Genomic DNA, 20567 nt, shown 5'->3' with positions numbered 1-20567 from the left:
ACTTTAATTTTGTCTTAACATTCCAGTTTTCTGAGTGTAAAAACACCGAAACTTGGTAATCATATGCGACTTATTTTGAATAAAGTTTCAGTATATGCATCAGTATACCGCAATGCTTGTCCTAGTGAAATGGTGCTTGAAAAGCTGCTACTGGAATGGACGTTTTTCCGGTGTGCTAAACTTCGAGGCCGATTTTAAGACGGGTCAAATGGTAGCCACCAAGAGATCTACAATATTTTCAGCCTTTTCTCATCTACTAATGTTCACATTACTGATTTACCACACATTAAGAACGCACACTGTGACCACCATGTGGAAATATGCAAATTCCCTTCACGAATACGTGTTCATGGTCATAGCGGGCTTTCGATTAATTTGTGTTTTCCTGGCTTTAGTCAGCCGTTGGACGCAACGTCGGACATTTATGCGAATGTTAAAATCGTTTTGGATACTCTATAAGAAAAATCCAGAGATAATACAGTATTGCCAAAGGAGCATCCTTAGCAAATTCTGTTGCGTGACCATGGCGGAGATTTTTCAAGTTATAGTCACCTTTGTTCTGATACGAAATAAGATAAACTTTGCCACTGGTCTTCGCCTTTGGGCAGTATTGAGCTTGACGGCCGTAATAAATGTGATCATCATGCAGTATTTTATAGCCATGGCGAGTATTCGAGGACGCTATACCCTTCTGAATAGGGATTTACGTACAATTGTTGCCGAAACCCGATCGCTGAATCCCAACCGAAGTGGAGTTTTTGTGACCAGATGTTGTTGCCTGGCCGATCGACTGGAAGAAATCGCCATCAGCCAATCGGGCTTACAAAAGCTTATCGAACAGTTATCGGAAGCATATCAGGGCCAGGTCGTCTGCTTGGTAATCGGTTACTACCTGAATATGGTGGCAAGTGGTTACATATTATTCAGTATCACCAAATACAAGGGTCTATCGGATAATTCGCCATTGATCGTCACAATTTGCAGCATTGCCTACTTTGTTTTTTACTATCTCGATTGTTGCCTCAATTCGCTTAACATATTTTATCTCTTGGATGAACACGATAAAATGGTCAGATTACTGGATCAGCGGACACTTTTTCAGCCCGGCCTGGATCACAGATTGGAAACCGTTGTAAGTGCTTGGTTATCATATTATTATTATTAAATCATAATAAAGCTTTACAAATTTTTGCAGTTCGAAAGTTTTGTTCTCAACCTGTCAAGAAATCCACTAAAATTACGATTTTTTGGCTTATTCGAAATCGATCGTGTTTCATCGTTTGCTCTGGGCAACTCTATATTAACGCATTCCTTACTTTTGATCCAATATGATGTAGAACATTTCTAAAAATGTACGTGTAAATTTAGGCGTCGAAAATAAAAATGTATAACATGATGTTGAGAACGACTACATATATATGGTAACCTCTACATGAAAACTAAAGCTAATTTCGGCAAGCAAAAGTTGTAATACCCTTGAAACCTTCCGAAGCAGTTACACTTTAGTACACCTATGTATATACCAACATGATACAAAAAATACATTATTTGGTCGGAGTTGTCGCCTGCCCAACAAGTGCTATGAAAAACAATCCAATTTCAACCGTTTGCAACTATCCAATCCTGAATCCGCCATTGCTTATCATCACATGGTCAATAAATAAGCTGATTACAACTCTACAGGCAATCAGTCACATATGTCAAGACCCTGGCTTACCAACTGGAAACTGTCCCAAAGCAATGTCCAGTATATCACAATGGTTGACTTGGTAAAATGGTGTCTGTTCATAACGTATTTTACCGGTCGCCTTTCAGGCGTTTTAAACTTCGAGGTCGATTTTAAAACGGGTCAAATAAAAGTTACTAAAAGAGCTACAGTATGTGCAGCTTGCTCGCACTTTGCAATAATCTTCTTGCTGACTCACTTTCTGATTAACGCACAGGCAGTGGTCAAAATATGGAATATCCCGAACTCTCTTCAGGAATACGTGGTCATGGTTTTAGCAGGGCTTCGCCTAGTTTCGGTTTTCCTAGCTTTAGTCAGTCGATGGTCCAAACGTCGGACATTTATGCAGCTGTCCAACTCGATCCGTCGGCAGTTCAGTCCGAAAATAACCCCATACATCCAGAGCATCGTTATAAGCAAGTTTTGCTCTGGCGTAATGGCTGAGGCCATACAAGTCATCATATCTCTGTATACGATGCACAATCAGCAAAATATTTCTGTAACTCTTGGCATATGGGGCTATTTCTGCCTGTCACCCCTACTAAATGTGATCATAATGCAGTATTTCATTGCCATATCAAGCATTCGAGGATGCTACAACCTTCTCAATGAGGAGTTACAGGCGATTGTAGCCGAAGCACAATCCCTAAATTCTAAAAAAACGAAAGTGTTTGTAAAAACTTGTTGCCGTCTTGCCGATCGTTTGGAAAAAATAGCTCATTCTCAGATTGAGTTACAAGCTCTCACCGAAAGATTGTCAAGAACCTATCAAGTTCAGGTTGTCTGCTTGATCATCACATATTATTCAAACTTGGTTGGGAGCTCATATTTTACGTTCAGCAATTTTAAAAGCGAAGGTCTACCAGAGAGTTTCCGCATTTTCGTCATAGTTATTTACACTGTTCTTAACGTTTCTTACCTTGTGGATTACTGGATAAACGCATTCAATATATTTGGCCTGCTGAATGCCCATGAAGAGATGGCCCAACTGCTAAGTGAACACACTTCTTTTCAGAGAGGCTTGGATAAGAGATTACAGGCTGTTGTGAGTGTTAACAAAATGGTATTTCATTTTTATGCTTACAAACAATTTTGCAGATCGAAAGCTTCACCTTAAACATGGCTCGAAATCCACTAAAGTTTCGATTCCTTGGACTTTTTGAAATTGATCGATTTGCAGCGTTTGCCATGCTCAACTCCCTTTTAAGCCACATAATTGTGTTAATCCAATACGATATGGAAAATATTTAAAATTCGATATACATAAGATTATATTGTTATTGGACTGTTTTGCATTAACTAAATATTTGCTTATTTGAGCTATAATATATATATAAATGTATTTTAAAATCGATACGGAAATGTACACTCCACTATTTTCTTATAATCCCACAAACTACTTTTCAATTAAATTAGTTTAAAATCAAGATTTGAGGCAATATGAAGGCTGTCATGTTTTGACGAATTTGGATCATTGCAATGCCAATATTTCAGGTGATTCCAGATGAAAAGATATCATACCTAAATTAAAATAGTCGGTCAGACACTTCGTAACCTCAGAGTCAGCGAATTTCCATTTCACAATGGTTAGCCTAGTCAAATGGAGCTTGTTCTCTATATATTTTACCAGTCGTCTTACTGCCTCTTTAAACTTCGAGATTGATTTCAAAACGGGTCGAATAAAAGTTACTAAAAGTGCCACAATATGTGCAGCCTGCTTGCAAATACTCACGATCATCTCACTTACCTATCAGATGCTGTATACAGATTTCTTCACCACTGCAATAAGAAATGCTAAGGCTCTCACAGATTACGTGTTCCTGGTCACAGAATGCACTCGAATAATTTGTGTCCTCTTGGCCTTGGTCAACGGTTGGACTCAACGAAGGACTTTCATACGACTCTACAACTCGTTTCGCCGACTTTATCAACATAATCCTGAGACAGTTCAGCATTGCCGAAGAAACATCGTTAGCAAGTGCTTACGTGTCAAAATATCGGAGATACTTCAAGTTTTAGCTACCTTTTATACACTGCGAAATCGGCTTAGTATACCCCTATGTATACGCTATTGGAACTTATTTAACCTAATGACTGTATTGAATGGTATTACTACGCAATATTATGTGGCTTTGGCGAGTCTAAGAGGCCGCTACTTTCTTCTGAATAGGGATTTGAAAGCGCTTCTAACCGAAGCCCGATCCCTGAATACCAACCAAAGTGCTGAATTTAAGACCACTTGTTGCAGCCTTGCCGATCGATTGGAAAAAATAGCACGATCCCAATGTGAGGCACAAGGGCTCGTCGAACGGCTTGTAAGGACCTACCAAGTTCAGATGATGTGCATGATGACCATTTACTATTTAAACTTGGTGGGGAATCTATACATCGTACTCATCTTTAGTAAAAACTGGGTTCTGACAAAATTTTGGTTCAACGAAGAAGTTCTTTGTTTTACCTTCATCACAGTTTATTACTTTATTGATTGCTGGATAAGCCTGTACAACACTTTTTACCTTTTAGACGCTCACGAAGAGATGGTCCAACTGCTAAGTGAACGGACTCTGTTCCAATCAGCATTGGATAAACGATTGGAGGCAGTTGTAAGTCGAAAAAACAAACAATAATTTTTATGTGATGTTTTTTCTTCCAGATAGATACCTTCACGCTGAACCTGGCCCAAAATCCATTAGAGATTCGATATCTTGGCTTACATAAAAATGATAGATTTTCATCATTTGCCGTACTTGACTCTTTTTTAAACCACATAATAATTCTAATCCAATATGGTATGGAAAATTTCTAAAAATAATAACCAACAAATAATGTTAATAGTTGAGTCTTGAATAAAATGTATTGAAAGGTGTTATATAAGCTTTTTTCTACAAAATTGTTAGACATTAATTTGTTTTTAAATATTTTAGATAGCTCTTAACTAATTTTCCTTTCATTATAGTCATTATAGGCATCTTTTTAGTATGTAATATAAAATATTAAAATTGCAGAGAAACACAAACCCGGGAGTGGTATTTAATAGTCGGGGAGTCGTTTTTCTTCTTTTTTAATGCTATCAATCACTAAATAATTAGCCTTCCCATAGGTCTAATCATATTGATTGAATTGCAAACGTGTTGTGCTCATCACCCAGTTAAAGTTGAGCAATATTCGAGTTTAGTAGTGAAACATGGTTGACTTCGTGAGGGTGATTCTTCGCTTAGCTTATTGGTATGGTCTTGCGGTGGGAGTGCTAAACTTTGATGTGAATTGGTCTACGGGAAAGGCCTGTGCCTCTCGACGAGTCACAATATATGCGGTGGCCCACAATTTGGTTCTAATGACTCTGATATGTTTGCGCAGTTTCACCAATAAGTCCCTTTTATCGGACCTAACCAAAGCTCGATACCTGCATGAGTACTTCTTTTTACTAATGACACTAGTACGGAATATGGCAGTTACGATGTCTCTGATCACCAGATGGTACCAGCGTTGCAGGATCCTTAGACTCTGGAATAAAATATTTCAAATGGTCGCCGAAAGACCCCAGGTGGTTCATGAGTACCGTCGCAGCATTATTTTAAAATTTGTGATTGTTGTTCTATCGGACTCTTTCCACACCGTTTTGGATCTAAGTGCTCAACGAAAAAAATATAATTTCGACTTAGCTGTCAATATATTTATATGGACCACATTTACCACCATATTCAACATGATCGTGGTTCAGTATTATTTTGCTGTGCTACAAATTCTTGGGCTCTATAAAATTCTTCAACAAGATCTTCGCATCTTAATTCGTGAAGCTGAAACAATTTGCTCAATTCGCAATCGACGAGGAGGAGTTTTTTCTATAAAATGTTGCTCCTTGGCAGATCAGCTCGATCATTTAGCTGAAAGATATTCTACTCTGCAGGATACAATAGGCGAAATGTCGGAGGTTTTTCAAATACAGAGCTTTAGCATGAGCTTGGTTTACTATCTATCCACCATGGGCTCGATATACTTTACTTTCTGTTCGATTTTGTACAACACAACGGGATTTGGTTCTTCATTTTGGGGACTTCTGCTGATTTTTTTGTCTACGGCATTTTTCTACGCGGATAATTGGATATCCATAAATATTGGATTTCATATTCGCGATCAGCAAGATGAGTTAATCCGATTATTGGCGGATCGGACTTTATTCAGCCAGGAATTGGATAAACGACTGGAGACAGCTGTAGGTATAAAATACTTTCTGCACAATTGTTTGTTTCGTTATATTTTCCTATTTTCAGTTTGAAAACTTTCAGCTGCAATTGGTTCGGGACCCCTATGAATTCTATGTCCTGGGACTTTTTAAAGTGGAACGAGCTCAATTGATGGCCATGCTCAACTCAGTTATTACTCATTCTATTATTCTAGTCCAATGGGAACTACAACACAATCGATCTGAATTATGAAAAACTTTTAGAAATAAACGTTTTGAAAACAATATAATAGTGAGAGTATAACTAGTGATAGTGGTATCTGGATTGGGTAACATTGAGTTTAAGTTTAACATATATATAGATAATAATGACACTTTTCTGCTTTAACTCAGAATGTGTAGACCATCAATAAACTATTGAGTGCCAAGGCATATGTAATTGGGCCGTAGAGAAGCGATAATGGCCGTTTCATGCTCTGCCAGAGGAATGCGCCAGTTGGTAATGGAAATTGCCTGGCCGGGATTCCTTTGTAGTGCCAATTGCCAGGCATTTATAAACTTTGTCCTGTCTTCGGAAGCTGGGTAGCTGGGAGGATGGAGGCCGGGAAAGTGGGAAACTCCCGGCGACAGTGACAAATCCAGAGACAGCATCAATACTTTGCCGCAATTCGAGCAATATAAACGAGCTTCCATTCAATTTGCCCCTCGCCATCAGTTCGCTTAGCATAAGTCGCAATTTAATCCCGCACCGACATCCAACAACAGGCCACGACATTGCACCACCACCATCCGGAGAATCGGCATCGGAATCGCTATAGGAATGGGAATTGGCATCGGAATCGGAGGAGCAGGGTAGCAGGATACTGCCGGACGGACAGGCAGACAATCGAACGGATGGAACCGGAGACATTTTAGCATAATGCATTGCCACCGAGCTGCGACTCCTCCCCGTCGTTATCCTGGGACACTCAATCCGGCACTTGGATCGACTTGGCTGGGCTAACAATGCAACATTTTTTAACATGAATAGGGTTTATCGATTGTCAAAGCATCACACAGAAGTCTATTTATATGTAGGTACCTCTCTGAGCTATGGAATTACACATGTCATTGAGATAATAATATTATAAATTACTTAATCTGCGGAAATCTTTGATTTGATTTTATAAAGCCCAACTAGGGCTTCCTATTAGACAGAAATTTTAATAACATATTTATATCTGCCGTAGCTCTAAACGAAAGAGCTAAGAAAATGTAGAAAGTAGAGGAGAGCACCGTTATCGAGTAGGGTACCTCAAAACCTAATAAAGCAAATACCTAATTATATATCTCTAGTAAGCATTGAAAAAACTATCACTACAAATATAACCCCAAACCCAAAACCATAATGTCGCACATGTAAGTTCTTCATAATTTATTATTACTATTATGTTTATAAATGCTGTTTTGTAGACTCGCGTCAAAGCTCGATTGCCAATGCGGCGGAAAAAGCAGTCCCATCGACTCCGTTATAGCACCGATTACTCAGGAACTGAGATGCATGCAAAAGGTTCTCAGAAAGGTGAGGCGTATGCAGATGATAGAACTTATCCGAAGGGAAACTGAGATGTATGATGCTGAGTTGAGGGTTCTGAACCTCTCCATTTGGCGTGAAGTTGGTCATCGATTCTGTAAATGACCCATAAGGAAGGCACCTCAGTTCCGGATGTCCAATATTCAGTTAGCACATTTCTCTTGCCGAAAAGTTTACCTTCTTCGAAAGAAGTTAGATTTCCCAAGTTTAGTTAGCATCACTTTAAAATTAAGATTCATATACATTTCCTTACCAAGTGTTTTTCAAAAACTTAAAAATATTTGTATTTTAGATATCTTTATTGGAGAAATATATATAATGTCATAATAATGTCAAAAATGTAATAAAAATCTATAATCATGCTGATACCGGTCACTTTTATTTGGTCTTTAATCCTTATATCTTATCCCAGAAAGAATTTTATATCTTTCTTAGAGACACCCTAATCTAGGTTGCAGCAACGAAAAACTCTTTATGAGGACCCTGAGAAATCTGATTCTCGCCACAGCTAACACAATTCCCGCCGAACCATAAGTTACTCGATATGCAAAGGAGCAGGGCGGCAGAGTGCCTCAAAAATTCATAGGATATCCCACAGCAGCGCAGCGAAGGCCCAACAAAAATGAGAATTAAATTGAATTTTCAAACGCCACGCACATAAATCCAAATGCCAAGGCAAACGAAAAAATGCAGCCGAAAAGTAAAAATTTGTAGTTTACTTTTGCCGCAAGGCAGCAGCGGCAGCAAAATGTTGCTCAAACATATCATAAATATTTGATTTTAGTTCATTTTTCCAAGGTCCCTGCGAGTGCGACTCCGTCTCAGCGAAATCGTCTGGCTGGGAAAATGGGATGGGGAAAATTGATAAGTTTTCAATGATTACGCCACGAGATTGATATAATTTTCGCGCAATTTCGCAGCAATTGGCAAATGTCACGCACGTGATAGTGCCATTTCGTATTGCTGAAGATTAGGTTAGGAAAGCTAAATGCAATCTAAAAAACGAACTTGGAAAGGTTACGTTATCTGCATCTATATCAAGATATCATTTGGCTTTTAAGGAATAGATTCCCTAGCACAGATCATTTGCATCACATCAGAAAACGAATCTAAACTAGTAGAACCTATTTGTTCCTATATATGTTATTTGTATAAATAGATTTAAAACACAAATTATGGTAAACTTTTGGGACCTTATTGTTCCCCAAGAACCTGCTTTATTTGTTAGAATATTACGGTAAACTCGTATAAAATATTAAGAAAACAATCCCTTTAAAGACAAATTGAAAAGTAGAACTCAAAAAGTAAAAATTTATAACCAAAAGAACAAATACTTTTTCAAAAAAGATTCAGTGTTGTAATTTATACCAAAACGTTATACCTAGTTATCGCAACTTTTTAACACTAATATCGATAAAAGCATCGATTATTTTTTAACCCAACTAATTCCTGTTCAGCTTGAATTATCATCTCCAGAATTATTTCTTTTTGCTTGTCATTCTTTTCCGAATCAGACGTCCCAACAACTTACTTATTTAATTTTTGGAGAAATCTACTGAAGAAAGATGACCAAGGGAACTACGAGCTTTGGCAAGCGCCACAACAAGACGCACACCATCTGTCGGCGGTGCGGGACTTCTTCGTATCATCTCCAGAAGTCGAAGTGCTCCCAGTGCGGCTATCCCTCGGCCAAATCGCGGTCCTTCCACTGGTCCCGAAAGGCCAAGGGTCGCAAGGCTCAGGGAACTGGAAGGATGCGGTACCTGAAGAAGTTGCGGCGTCGTTTTCGCAACGGTTTACGTGAGGGGGGCTCCTCGATGAAGAAAACCAACTAAGTCCAGAAAGGGTCCCGAATAAGTATAATAAAAGCCCAAGTGAGGCTATGGATTCCCTTTAGTTTCTCAAGTGTTTTAATTATGCTTTGGGGCTAGTTTATAATCCTACTGGTGTTATAATGGGTCCACACGTAAGTACCCCCAACGTGCTTTAAAATTTATGTTTTTCCGTGTACTTTGCATGTTGGGTGCTTTCGTATTTTGTGTTTGGTTTTTGGCTAGCGAGAAATGCATTTTATGAATTTTTTATGGCCCTTAATGTACACACACACCTGCCACCCGGATTGCATATGTGTATGTGCTTAGAGAGGGACATAAAAAGAAAGAGACAGGCGAAGCAACACCTTTTTATGTGTACGCCATATAGCACATAAAGCTCGTGGCGAAAATCTGCTCACGCCCCAGGACAGTATTTCATCCCGACCTGGCCTAATCCGTCGCCATTTGGATTTTGGCCGCAGAGTCTTGGCATGAAATATTCCCCGGGATTGCCGGGGAAAAACTTTTCCACTTGATTTATCTCTCTGGCAAAGCCTCGAAACTTAAAGCAGTCGAGTTGGGAGAGCGTGCAACAATTGCTCACGCCCACTCATTAATTTTCGGCCGCACTGGGTGGCATATGGCATGTTGATAATACGGATCCATTGTTATGCAACGACTGCATTTTTAAAATAATGATGTCTGCCTTTATTAATGCGACAGAAATGTAATGCAGATCTGGAGTGCAGTTCGAGTGGATTGACGGCCAGCAGAAATACGAGGAGTTAAGAACGGAATGGGAAATTTCTCGCTAGCTTCAATGCAAAAAGTTCGATATTTTAAAGAGTAGTTCCTATAAATGTATACTCAAAATTAAAACAACCAAACTCTTTTAAAAACCTAAGTTGTCTCAATATTTTAAACTGGAGGATCTCTGAAAAGATACATTCAATTCCAGCAGATACCTTTAAATAACCTCGTTTCCTATAACATGTTGTGATCATATGTTCAATGTTCCTCTCCGTAGCTCTTAGAGTTCAAAACCTACGTTTATCGCCTGCAAAATGTTCGGTTCTTTAAAAAAATAGATAGTTAAAATAAGATTGTCTTCCTCTCTATTGCACTAACTCTATAAGACCTACGTTGATCCCCAAAAAAAAGATCTATTTTACTTTATGATAAATATTTTGTTATTCACGAAATTACAAAAGGTGTCGAGAAAAAAAAGGTCCTATAATAATTGAAAACTAATTAAAATATTTTAAAAATCAGTTTGATCTATAATATTAAACAAAATCATATCGGTATTATTTTTGTTTTCAGAGCTTCTTAGAAACTTTGATTTGAATCGTGTGCTTTTTTTAGAGTAGCCTTAAACAATTTGTTTGACAGAAATGCCATTTTGTTGATTGAACATTTCCAATTGAAATTTTTCGCTGAATCGTTGTTTTCTTCATTATTTTTTCGTGTTGCTGTATAGTTGACATTCAGTGAGCTGCAAAGTCAGCAGCATTTAAATTTCGCTCACGATTGTCTCCGGATGAGCAGTGCACCGAGTGAGCAGAAGGAACCGACCGGCGGAGCAAACAGTCGAGGAAGGAATAACGCGGATTAAAAATCAACGGATACGGAACGGATGCACGGGTACTCAGTGCTCAGGTCCCCTTCTCCTTTTCGAGCCCGATGTATCTGTCAGTCGGTAGGAAAAACTGTCACTGCAATCAGATGCAATTAGAGCTTCCGATGCCCGGAAAATCGCGAAAAATGGGTGGAGGAGACGGCCTTTGCAAGAGAAATGGAATGGAAATTGAAAACACAAAAAGGGAAAGTGATTGGGCCAATGCGCATCTTCATCGAAAATAAAAAACTCGTTAGCTAAGAGACTTTCTTTCTTGGCAATGACTACTAGGAGATTTAAAAGTGGGCGTAGTAAAACAACTGATTCCATAAATTTAATTACATTTCATTCCATTAAGTTGGAATTATCTATATCTTGTTAAATCGTATATGAATATATAAATATATTTTTGAAGAACAATTAGCACCGTATACTATAAAATTTATTTAAACACAATATAGCAATATAAATACTAAATTTGAAGAACCTTCAGTAATAAAATTATATTTTATGATCATTTTCTTTGGTACATTTTAAGATATTTAGCTAAAATTTTCATTCATATATATTTTCTCATTCATTTATATTAATACTGTGGGATTGGTCTGGCAACCTAGAGCAGCTGGTGGTAAAGAAGAAATGAAGAACAAAACGACGTGGCAAGCCTGCCAAACTAAAAGACGAAAGCAGAAAGAATTCGCGAGACGAACGGAGAAGACGTGAAATACGACGCATTTGGTGGAAAGAGAAGACGAACATTAAAAAGACGCAGACTAATCAAACCAATTTATAATACAAAAACTCATTTTAATTAAACTATAATAAATATAATACATACAATAAAACAAGTGGGATCGTGTTCAACTTATTTGGAACGCATAATATCAACCCAGTCCCACATAATTTGGGGGCTCAACCAATAAAACCGAATAGTGTGAGAAAGAAAGTGAAACAAAGAGCGGAAAAATTCATGGTTTTGCTGCAAAACTTAAAATTCAGAAATTTTGTCGATCCGGACAATAAAAAGAAAAAAAACGCAGCATACAATCACGCGTGTGCGAGTACATACATATGTAATTTCGAATATCCGAGAGTGTACGTGAGTGTTTAAGATGCCGAAATTGAAAGATTTTGAAGCTATTAGCGCAATGCTTCGGGACGAAAAAAAGCAAAATATTCTCCTTTTGCACAAGTTCGTTTTTGAAGAAGAGGGAGATAGAAACAATAGAAAACGATTGCGCGAGTTTCAAGGCTACGAATATGACGAATCAAACAGACTTTATTCCAAAAAAGCAAACTATGTCGCTGACCATTTGTCTGATATGGATCTGGCCATAGTTTGTAACTTGCTCAAACTTCCCCATAATAAAGACGACCTAACAAAGCACATATTTTACAACTTGAAAAAAGATTCCTTGCTGAACGACGCGGATTTTAATGAGAACGATAACGACGAAAGCGAAGGTGATGAATCTGAAGACGAAAGCGAAGGGAACAAAGCAGAAGATGACGCCATAAGCATTCCAAGCAGCAACTGTGCCAAAAACGACCGCGAAACGGCAAGCAGTTTGTCAGAAATACCGAGGTTCGCTCTAAACTTTCGTGACATAGAAGACTCAGTCCGAGCATTCAGTGGCGAAGACAATTTGTCGGTCGAAGTGTGGGTCAAGGAATTTGAGGACATGGCTACTATAATGTTTTGGAACGATTTACAAAAATTCATTTTTGCCAAGCGATCGCTACAAGGCCTTGCCAAAATGTTTGCGAATAGTGAGCGCGAATTAACGAGTTGGGTGAAACTAAAGCAAGCCTTATTAGCCGAGTTCAAAACCGCGACAAACAGTGCTCAATTACACAAATTAATGGCTGACAGAAAAATGAGAAAAGGTGAAAGTCTGCAGGAGTATTTTTTACAAATGAAAGAACTAGCTTCTAGAGGAAATATAGAAAGCAGTTCCTTAATCCAATACGTAATCGATGGAATTGACGATACCTGTGCTAATAAACTTGTACTCTACAACGCAAAAAGTCTGATCGAGTTTAAGGACAAACTAAAATGCTACGAAGTAATCCGCGGAAAATCAAAAAGTGAGAACAAAAACCAAGTAATGTATTCAAAGGCGAACCATTCAGAGGCAAAAAGTGATTACAAAAAGCAAGCAGTGCCGAACAGAAATGCTAGCAGGGACCTGAAATGTTACAATTGCGGCGCAAAAGGTCACACATCCGCGAATTGCGAAAACAAAACGAAAGGAAGAAAGTGTTTTCAGTGTAACAATTTCGGGCACATCGCAAAAGAATGCCCAGAAAAGGGTTTATGTGAAAAAGTGGAAGCAACTAACATGTGTAAGGTGTCATCTGCTCACGCGTTTATGTGCATAACAGTGGAGGCTAATAACATTACATTCACCGCTCTAATCGACACCGGAAGCAAATACAATTTGGTTACCGATACCACGTTTAAAAATCTTAACAAGCCAAAGCTAAGTGAGTGTAATATCTATCTCATCGGGTTCGGAAAATCAGACCAAAACAAGATCAAACCGTCGGGCTCGTTTGAACATAAAATAACAATTGATGGTGAACATTTCGTAACAAAGTTTCTGGTGGTGGAGTCGCAATTCCTGGACAAGGAGATGGTTCTTGGTGAAGAATTTTGCAAACAAGCTCAATTGACAATATCCAGTGAGGGCGTGAAAGTAACCAAACCTACCAGTGCCGAGGCAGATATCAGTTCGATTTATAAAATAGATACTGAAGACTGCAACCAAATAGTAACAGACATCGAACCAGCAGCAAGCGCGAAAGCTAAAGAGGTAGTACACAATGTTGTCCAAAACTATCAAGCGGTAAGCACAAAATCCACAAACATTCAAATGCGTTTGACTCTTAATGACGATAAGCCGATACATTCACGACCTCGCAGATTTTCGTATTCTGAGCGATGCATCATAGATAAACAAACCGACCAATGGCTGAAAGACGGTGTAATTGAAACCTCAGAGTCAGAATACAGCAGCCCAGTCGTACTTGTTAACAAACGTGACGGATCTCATCGCTTATGCATCGATTACAGGCGAATCAACAAAGTCATAATCAGAGACCATTTTCCACTTCCTTTGATCGAGGATCAACTTGACAGATTGCAGGACGCGCGTATTTTTAGCTCGATAGATTTAAAAAATGGATTCTTCCACGTCGGTATAGAAGAAGGGAGCCGAAAGTATACGTCTTTCGTCACACACAATGGACAATTCCAGTTTCTTCGGGTTCCTTTCGGGCTTTCCAATTCACCGAGCGTATTTCAGCGACATGTAAATGCTATCTTCAGAGACCTGACTTGTAAAGGTGTAGCCATACCATACGTCGACGACATAATAATACCAGCGAAAACCGAAAAAGAGGCTGTAGAAAACATCATCGAAGTTCTAAAAAGATGCTCAGAATATGGACTGTTAGTTAACTTCAAAAAGTGTCATTTTCTAAAAACCAAAATCGAGTACTTGGGTCACATAATTGAAAATCAGAAAATAAGTCCGTCTCCATCCAAAACACAGGCTGTAACATCGTTTCCAATTCCGACTAACCTAAAGCAGCTACAGAGTTTCCTTGGCTTGGTGGGCTATTTTCGCAAGTTCATCGCCAATTTCTCGCAGATAGCAAAACCCCTATCTGATCTGACCAAACAAGATGCGAAAATTCAATTCGGTGACCAACATCTAGATGCGTTTAACAGGCTAAAGATTCTCATCACGCAAAAGCCAGTCCTAAAAATTTTCCATCAGTAACACGAGACTGAGCTACATACGGACGCTTCAATCGACGGTTTCGGCGCAGTTTTATTACAAAAGAGTCCAGACGATAAGCAGTGGCATCCGGTATATTACATGAGCAAAAAAACGACCGATGCTGAAAGGAAGTTCACAAGCTACGAGCTCGAAATCTTAGCTGTAGTGGAAGCCTTTAAAAAGTTCAGGGTCTACTTACTGGGTTTGCGATTTCGACTCGTAACAGATTGTAATGCTCTAGCCAAAACCGTAGAAAAGAAAGACTTGTGCTCACGAATAGCCCGCTGGATCCTCCAGTTGCAAGAGTTCGAATACGTCGTCGAACACCGAGCTGGCACACGAATTCGCCACGCTGACGCCCTGAGCCGTGCATCCATGATGATGATTACAGAGGCTTCATTGCATAGTAGAATCAAAAACATTCAGGCTCAAGACGACCAACTAAAAGCGATCATAGACATTCTGGCAGATAAGGCAACACATAACAATTACTTCTTGAAATCGGGGCTCCTACACAAAGTAGTTGACGACTGTGAACTTATAGTTGTGCCTTCGGGTATGCAACGAGAAATCATTAAACAGGCACATGAGCATGGTCACTTCTCCGTCAAGAAATGTAAAGAGATTATTGGAAAGGAATTCTACATACCCAAGCTGGAGGAGAAAATTCTGAAGTGTATAAGCTGCTGCATACCTTGTATTGTCAGCAACCGTAAGCAAGGAAAGCAAGAGGGCGAACTTCATCCACTCAGCAAAGACGAAAAGCCGCTGCAGACGTATCACATCGATTTTCTTGGCCCTTTGGAATCTACTCACAAACAGTATAAGCACATACTAGCAGTAATCGATAGTTTCACCAAATTTTGTTGGCTCTATCCGACCAAGACGACCTCTACCAAAGATGCTGTATCGAGACTTAACGAGCAAAGCAAAATTTTCGGCAATCCTAGTCACATCATTTCTGATAGAGGATCTGCGTTCACGTCAGAAGACTTTCAACTGTACTGCAACAGCGAAGGTATTAAGCATCATCTTATCACAACGGGCCTTCCACGGGCAAACGGTCAGGTCGAGAGGCTTAATACAACGATAATTGCTGTTCTTTCAAAACTCTCAATAGATGATCCACGACAATGGTTTAAGTTTGTCAGCAGCGTACAACAGGTCATCAACTCAACATTTTGCAGAAGCACGAAAACAACGCCTTTTGAGTTACTGACGGGAACCAAGATGCGTCTAAAAGCCGATACACAGATCCAGCAAATGTTAGAAGCAGAAATGATTCAACTTTTCAACGACGATCGGGATGAACTTCGAAAACAAGCCAAGCAACAAATTCTTAAAGTCCAGGAGGAAAATAAAAGAAGATATAACCTACGACGAAGACCAGCTTCAAAGTACAGAGTCGGCGACTTAGTTGCTATTAAAAGGACTCAGCTTGGTCCAGGCCTAAAGTTAAAGCCGAAGTATCTCGGCCCATACCGTATTGTAAGGGTGAAATTGAATGATACCTATGACGTAACCAAAGACTCAGTATTTAGCGAAGGCCCAAGGCAGACGAGCACTTGCGCTGAGTATCTAAAGCCGTGGATTCCTTATGACGACGACGAAGACGACGCATTCGAGGCGAATGCAGTGTAGGATGGCCGATTTGTGGGATTGGTCTGGCAACCTAGAGCAGCTGGTGGTAAAGAAGAAATGAAGAACAAAACGACGTGGCAAGCCTGCCAAACTAAAAGACGAAAGCAGAAAGAATTCGCGAGACGAACGGAGAAGACGTGAAATACGACGCATTTGGTGGAAAGAGAAGACGAACATTAAAAAGACGCAGACTAATCAAACCAATTTATAATACAAAAACTCATTTTAATTAAACTATAATAAATATAATACATACAATAAAACAAGTGGGATCGTGTTCAACTTATTTGGAACGCATAATATCAACCCAGTCCCACAATACTCTACATTATTAAACAATATATGTGTTTGGTAGATCCTAAATTGTACTTCAACAAGTTGCACTTGTATAGAGGCTATCCCATTTTTAAGCAATGCATTTTAATCATAAATTTTCATAAATACGCTGGACACGGAACCCCACATGATGGAGCGGGATTGGGATGACCACATTGGGTTGGGCAAAACCGCATTTTGTGGTATTTGTCGTGTTCTGCGGTTGGATTTGTTGATGCTGTTGCTGATGGTCTTGCGTGCCGACATGGCATCAAAAATTCCAATTCCCGTGAATAAATACGATCTCTGGACCCGGGGGCAGCCTGACTGGCACATCATGTTGCCAAAAACATTAATTAAAATTCATTAGAGTGCGGATTGTGAAACAATCGCCAGTCCATATGCGGCCCTGTAATCCCTTTCAATCTCAGCTGGCTAAATATTAAATGGACCAGCTTGGACTCGAGACTCGACTTCGTTGCGGCTCAGCAAAATTCAAATGTTTGGCATAAAAAATGCATAAATTATGCAAACCATTTAAGAGGCAAACAAGAAGGAAAAATCGAAACTGCCTCAACATTTTTGCCTTGGTCAAGGCTTTGAAAAATTGATGTTGGCCAGCCCGAAAATTCCGACGACTGACCCAACTCGCAGAGTGAGTCTGTTGGTGTGTGTCTAAATGGACATCTGAGCAGAAAGAAGGCCCAAAGTCTCTCAACATGGCTTTTAAAACTGCTGCCGCCCACTTGGTCCCCTTTGCTGGGTAGTATAAAATATTCATGCGTTTTATATGTGAAAACGAAAGGGCGGCGAAAGTGGGATGGGTAAGTTGCCAGGCCTATGTCACAATAAAAGTCAAGAAGCTTTTGCGTGCCGTAATTAATGTAATTCCTCCTTTTACTTTCCCATGGCATACCCCTTTAACAGGACGAGTGCAATTGGGTTGGGAATAACTTCGTATACGGTTTGTTTGTGCTTAAAACTCCAATAATATTATTAAGTAAAAAGGAAAAAGGGAAGATATATTTTGAAATATACTTATATATAAATATATTTTCATCCTTGACCATCTTATTAAATATACTGGGTACTTCACCTGCCTTTACCTAAAATAGTTCCATGGATCTACTTCATTGACAGCTGCAGGCCGCCAGAGGGCGCCTGTCAACCCTCCTCCCAATATATGTATGCACCGTGTAATTGATTTTCTGTTTACGCATTGCCCCAAAATCGGGAGCAGATGGAAGTGGGCGTGGTCGGGCAGAAAAGTTGCCGAGCCTGAGCTTCCGGTTACTTCTTGTTATTATATTTCATTTGCCGTCAACTTTGTTGTGATGCCTGATTCCTGCACATCGTGAACAACCCAACAACAAGTCGGAACCTGAAAGATTAAAGCCAAGGCTAGGATATTTGACACCCAGTGAGTAGTTTATGTAACTCAGGTATATTCTGGATTGGCAAATAGATGAGCTTAAATTTACAATATATATTATAGTAAGCCTAACATATTTATTAAACGGTTCAACATTACCCTAATTATTCTGGAAATCTCTTAGTAAGGTGCCTAAAAATATGCATCAATATATTCGGAGTCCGATGACTTTTTCCACTGCATAATTTTGGATACTTTTAAACATACCCATAAACATATTATAAATTATAAGAATTGTATATATCCCAAAAATATGATTTAATAAAGTAAGTACAGGCAGAAAGCATGTTTTCTATATGTAGGAATACCTTAAGAGTGACTTGACTTGATCTGAGCTATACCATTTGTTCCATTCTGATACATCCTGCTTCCCAGCTTTCTAATGGGTATGCCCAAAGTTTCCATTGCAACTTTTGCGATATTTCTGCTGGACGGAGGGGAGGAGAAGAGAACCCCTTCTCAGGGGCAGGAAGTCCGGCGGGGCGCAGGGCACATGCCAACACTTGTTTTCTGTTAAGTGATTTAGGCAAAACTTTTGCACCCTCCCCTCGCTGCGATTTTTCCGTGCCATTCGTGTTTGGCATTTTGGGCTTAGAAGTAGACGAGGGGCGCCTGATGGGTTCCTGCGATGGTGCAGGTCCTTCTGTTGCGGTTCCGCCTCGGTTCGGTAATATTCTGAAACATCGGAAATGTTTTACAAAACTTTCGCGAAAAGCTACGCGCCAGCGACAGCAAATTGAACGAAAACCGTTTAAATGCTTGCCACATAATCGCCGTCAAGTGAAATTCATTTTCTTGACAAACAACATGAACTTCAAAGGAACTTGGCCGAATCCCCGCCTTTGAGTTGCGCAGAGGAAATTGAAATTGTTAAATGTGTGCGGGAAACTAGAAGAACTGCCAAACTGGCTTAGCGACTGTCAGGGAAGATGTATTGCTCATCTCGTGGTCCGAAATATTTGAGTGATGATTTCCTGTGAAAGAAAATAAATCGATTGTTTATGCATTTACATGAAACCAAGGTTAGGACTAAGGTATGTGTAAAAACATTCCGAACCTGCGATAGAAAAAAATTATTTTGTAAAAAGATATCAAAAACGAATATGTCTGTTAGTATAAAATTACATTATTATACAAATTTTCAAAACCAGACAACCATATATAAAGAACTATATAAAAGATGTTTTGATTGAACTACGGGAAACATCATAACTCAAAGTAATAAAAATGTATTGAGTTATAAAAGTATAATTATACAGAAATGCCCATGATTAATAATTAATGATAGTTTATATTTTATAACTTTTATATTGAAAATCAATGTATTTTAATGCATAGAACGATATAGCAGTAAACATTTGTTACAACATTTTAAGGTAGTTTTAACCCATTGTACAAACTACTTTATTTTGCAAACACAGCCATTTTCAGCCACTGAAAACCCATCCAAAGCCATTATGTGTTCAACGCATTCTTTTGACATCGTAATCGACATTACCTGCGCATATTTATCCCGTTAGGACCCCGCATAATATTCGATATTCCTCCGAAATTTACCCAGTCCCTCCAAGGAACCTGACAAGTCTACTTACTTTGCTGCTATCTGACAGCATTAAAACTGTCTCCTCGAATTCTGACTTGCCAGGAGAAGAATTTCCCGGCTAAAGTTTGTCTGGGTAACCATATTACATGGATAACACCCACAAAACACTAGCAACACCACCAGCAGCAGCACCACGCGAGAAATGTTTCGTGACAAAGAATTCCAAGAGTTAAAAAATAAAATAAAACAAAAATGGAACAGAAGGAAAATTGAGCTAAGGAAGAAAAACGTTTGCGAGACATAGTAAAGCGTGGCAAGTGGGAAACTTTGAAGTTTTATTAAAAATACACACCGCAACATTCCTCAAGAACTTTTCGCACACGAAAACGTGAGATAATTTACTAGAAGCGAGCCGGACGAGCTGCTCCCTTTTGCAGGTGGAAAAGCGGAGCCAAAACCGGCAGCGAAGTGTCAAGTAGTTTGGATAAACTTTTCTGACAGCTCAATTTGGAAGGGAAAATGTATGTCTCTATGTTTGTAAGCTAGCATTCCCGAAAAGCTGCTCCTTTGGCCGACAGCAGAATATTAGAATATTAATAGCGAGCTTTGCAGGGGACAACTAATGAGCGGAAGTCCTCTCTTGGGGGAATAGTTAAGTCTGAAGAAAGCCTTGATGTGGGTTTCCGTATTCCCGCAAGTCGGGAAAACGGGGGATTTGAGTCAGAAAGTTTGGCCAACAAGTCGGAAAAGGAAAGACGGTCAGTGGAGTCCTTAGTGATTAATCCAAAATGCAAGCCAGTTAGTAAAAGGAGTTTTTTAAGGTAACATTTTAAATTACTGCATATATAAGGATCTTCAATATTATTTTGTGGTGTCCTTATTTATTAATCGAAAACATATTATAAAAGATTTATTTTTAAGACTTCTTGAAGAA

The 20567-nt window shown here is 39.2% G+C and overlaps 5 protein-coding genes and 1 long non-coding RNA gene across 7 annotated transcripts in view; all 6 read left to right on the top strand.

Annotated features, from left to right (window-relative positions):
* The window catches only part of LOC108008935 (neuropeptide-like protein 31), a 202500-nt gene that overhangs the window by 167649 nt on the left and 14284 nt on the right, over positions 1–20567 (top strand). The gene's annotated exons all lie outside the window — the stretch shown is intronic.
* Positions 113–1348, top strand: LOC108018663 (putative gustatory receptor 59d). The gene is made up of 2 exons (XM_017086235.4): positions 113–1132; positions 1196–1348. Exons 1-2 carry the CDS (start codon positions 113–115, stop codon positions 1346–1348), a joined length of 1173 nt encoding a protein of 390 aa, XP_016941724.3.
* LOC139352519 (uncharacterized) lies at positions 3677–4580 on the top strand. Of its 2 annotated transcripts, none has more exons than XR_011603732.1 (3): positions 3677–4041; positions 4250–4329; positions 4380–4580. It is a non-coding gene; the product is annotated as an uncharacterized lncRNA (long non-coding RNA). The 2 variants fall into 2 exon arrangements; XR_011603733.1 differs by having other exon boundaries at positions 3685–3832; positions 3897–4329; positions 4380–4575.
* On the top strand, positions 4911–6162 carry Gr59c (Gustatory receptor 59c). Its single transcript, XM_017072048.3, has 2 exons — positions 4911–5939; positions 5998–6162. Exons 1-2 carry the CDS (start codon positions 4911–4913, stop codon positions 6160–6162), a joined length of 1194 nt encoding a protein of 397 aa, XP_016927537.2.
* On the top strand, positions 7203–7760 carry LOC108008953 (uncharacterized). The gene is made up of 2 exons (XM_017072863.3): positions 7203–7307; positions 7362–7760. Exons 1-2 carry the CDS (start codon positions 7297–7299, stop codon positions 7585–7587), a joined length of 237 nt encoding a protein of 78 aa, XP_016928352.2. The 5' UTR covers positions 7203–7296; the 3' UTR covers positions 7588–7760.
* Positions 8917–9378, top strand: RpL37-2 (Ribosomal protein L37-2). The gene has a single exon (XM_017072738.3). The coding sequence runs from the start codon at positions 9048–9050 to the stop codon at positions 9315–9317; it is 270 nt and encodes an 89-aa protein (XP_016928227.2). The 5' UTR covers positions 8917–9047; the 3' UTR covers positions 9318–9378.

Source organism: Drosophila suzukii, chromosome 2R (assembly GCF_043229965.1).
Source record: "Drosophila suzukii chromosome 2R, CBGP_Dsuzu_IsoJpt1.0, whole genome shotgun sequence".
Lineage (NCBI taxonomy): Eukaryota > Metazoa > Arthropoda > Insecta > Diptera > Drosophilidae > Drosophila > Drosophila suzukii.
This window is presented reverse-complemented; position numbering and strand designations above follow the sequence as displayed.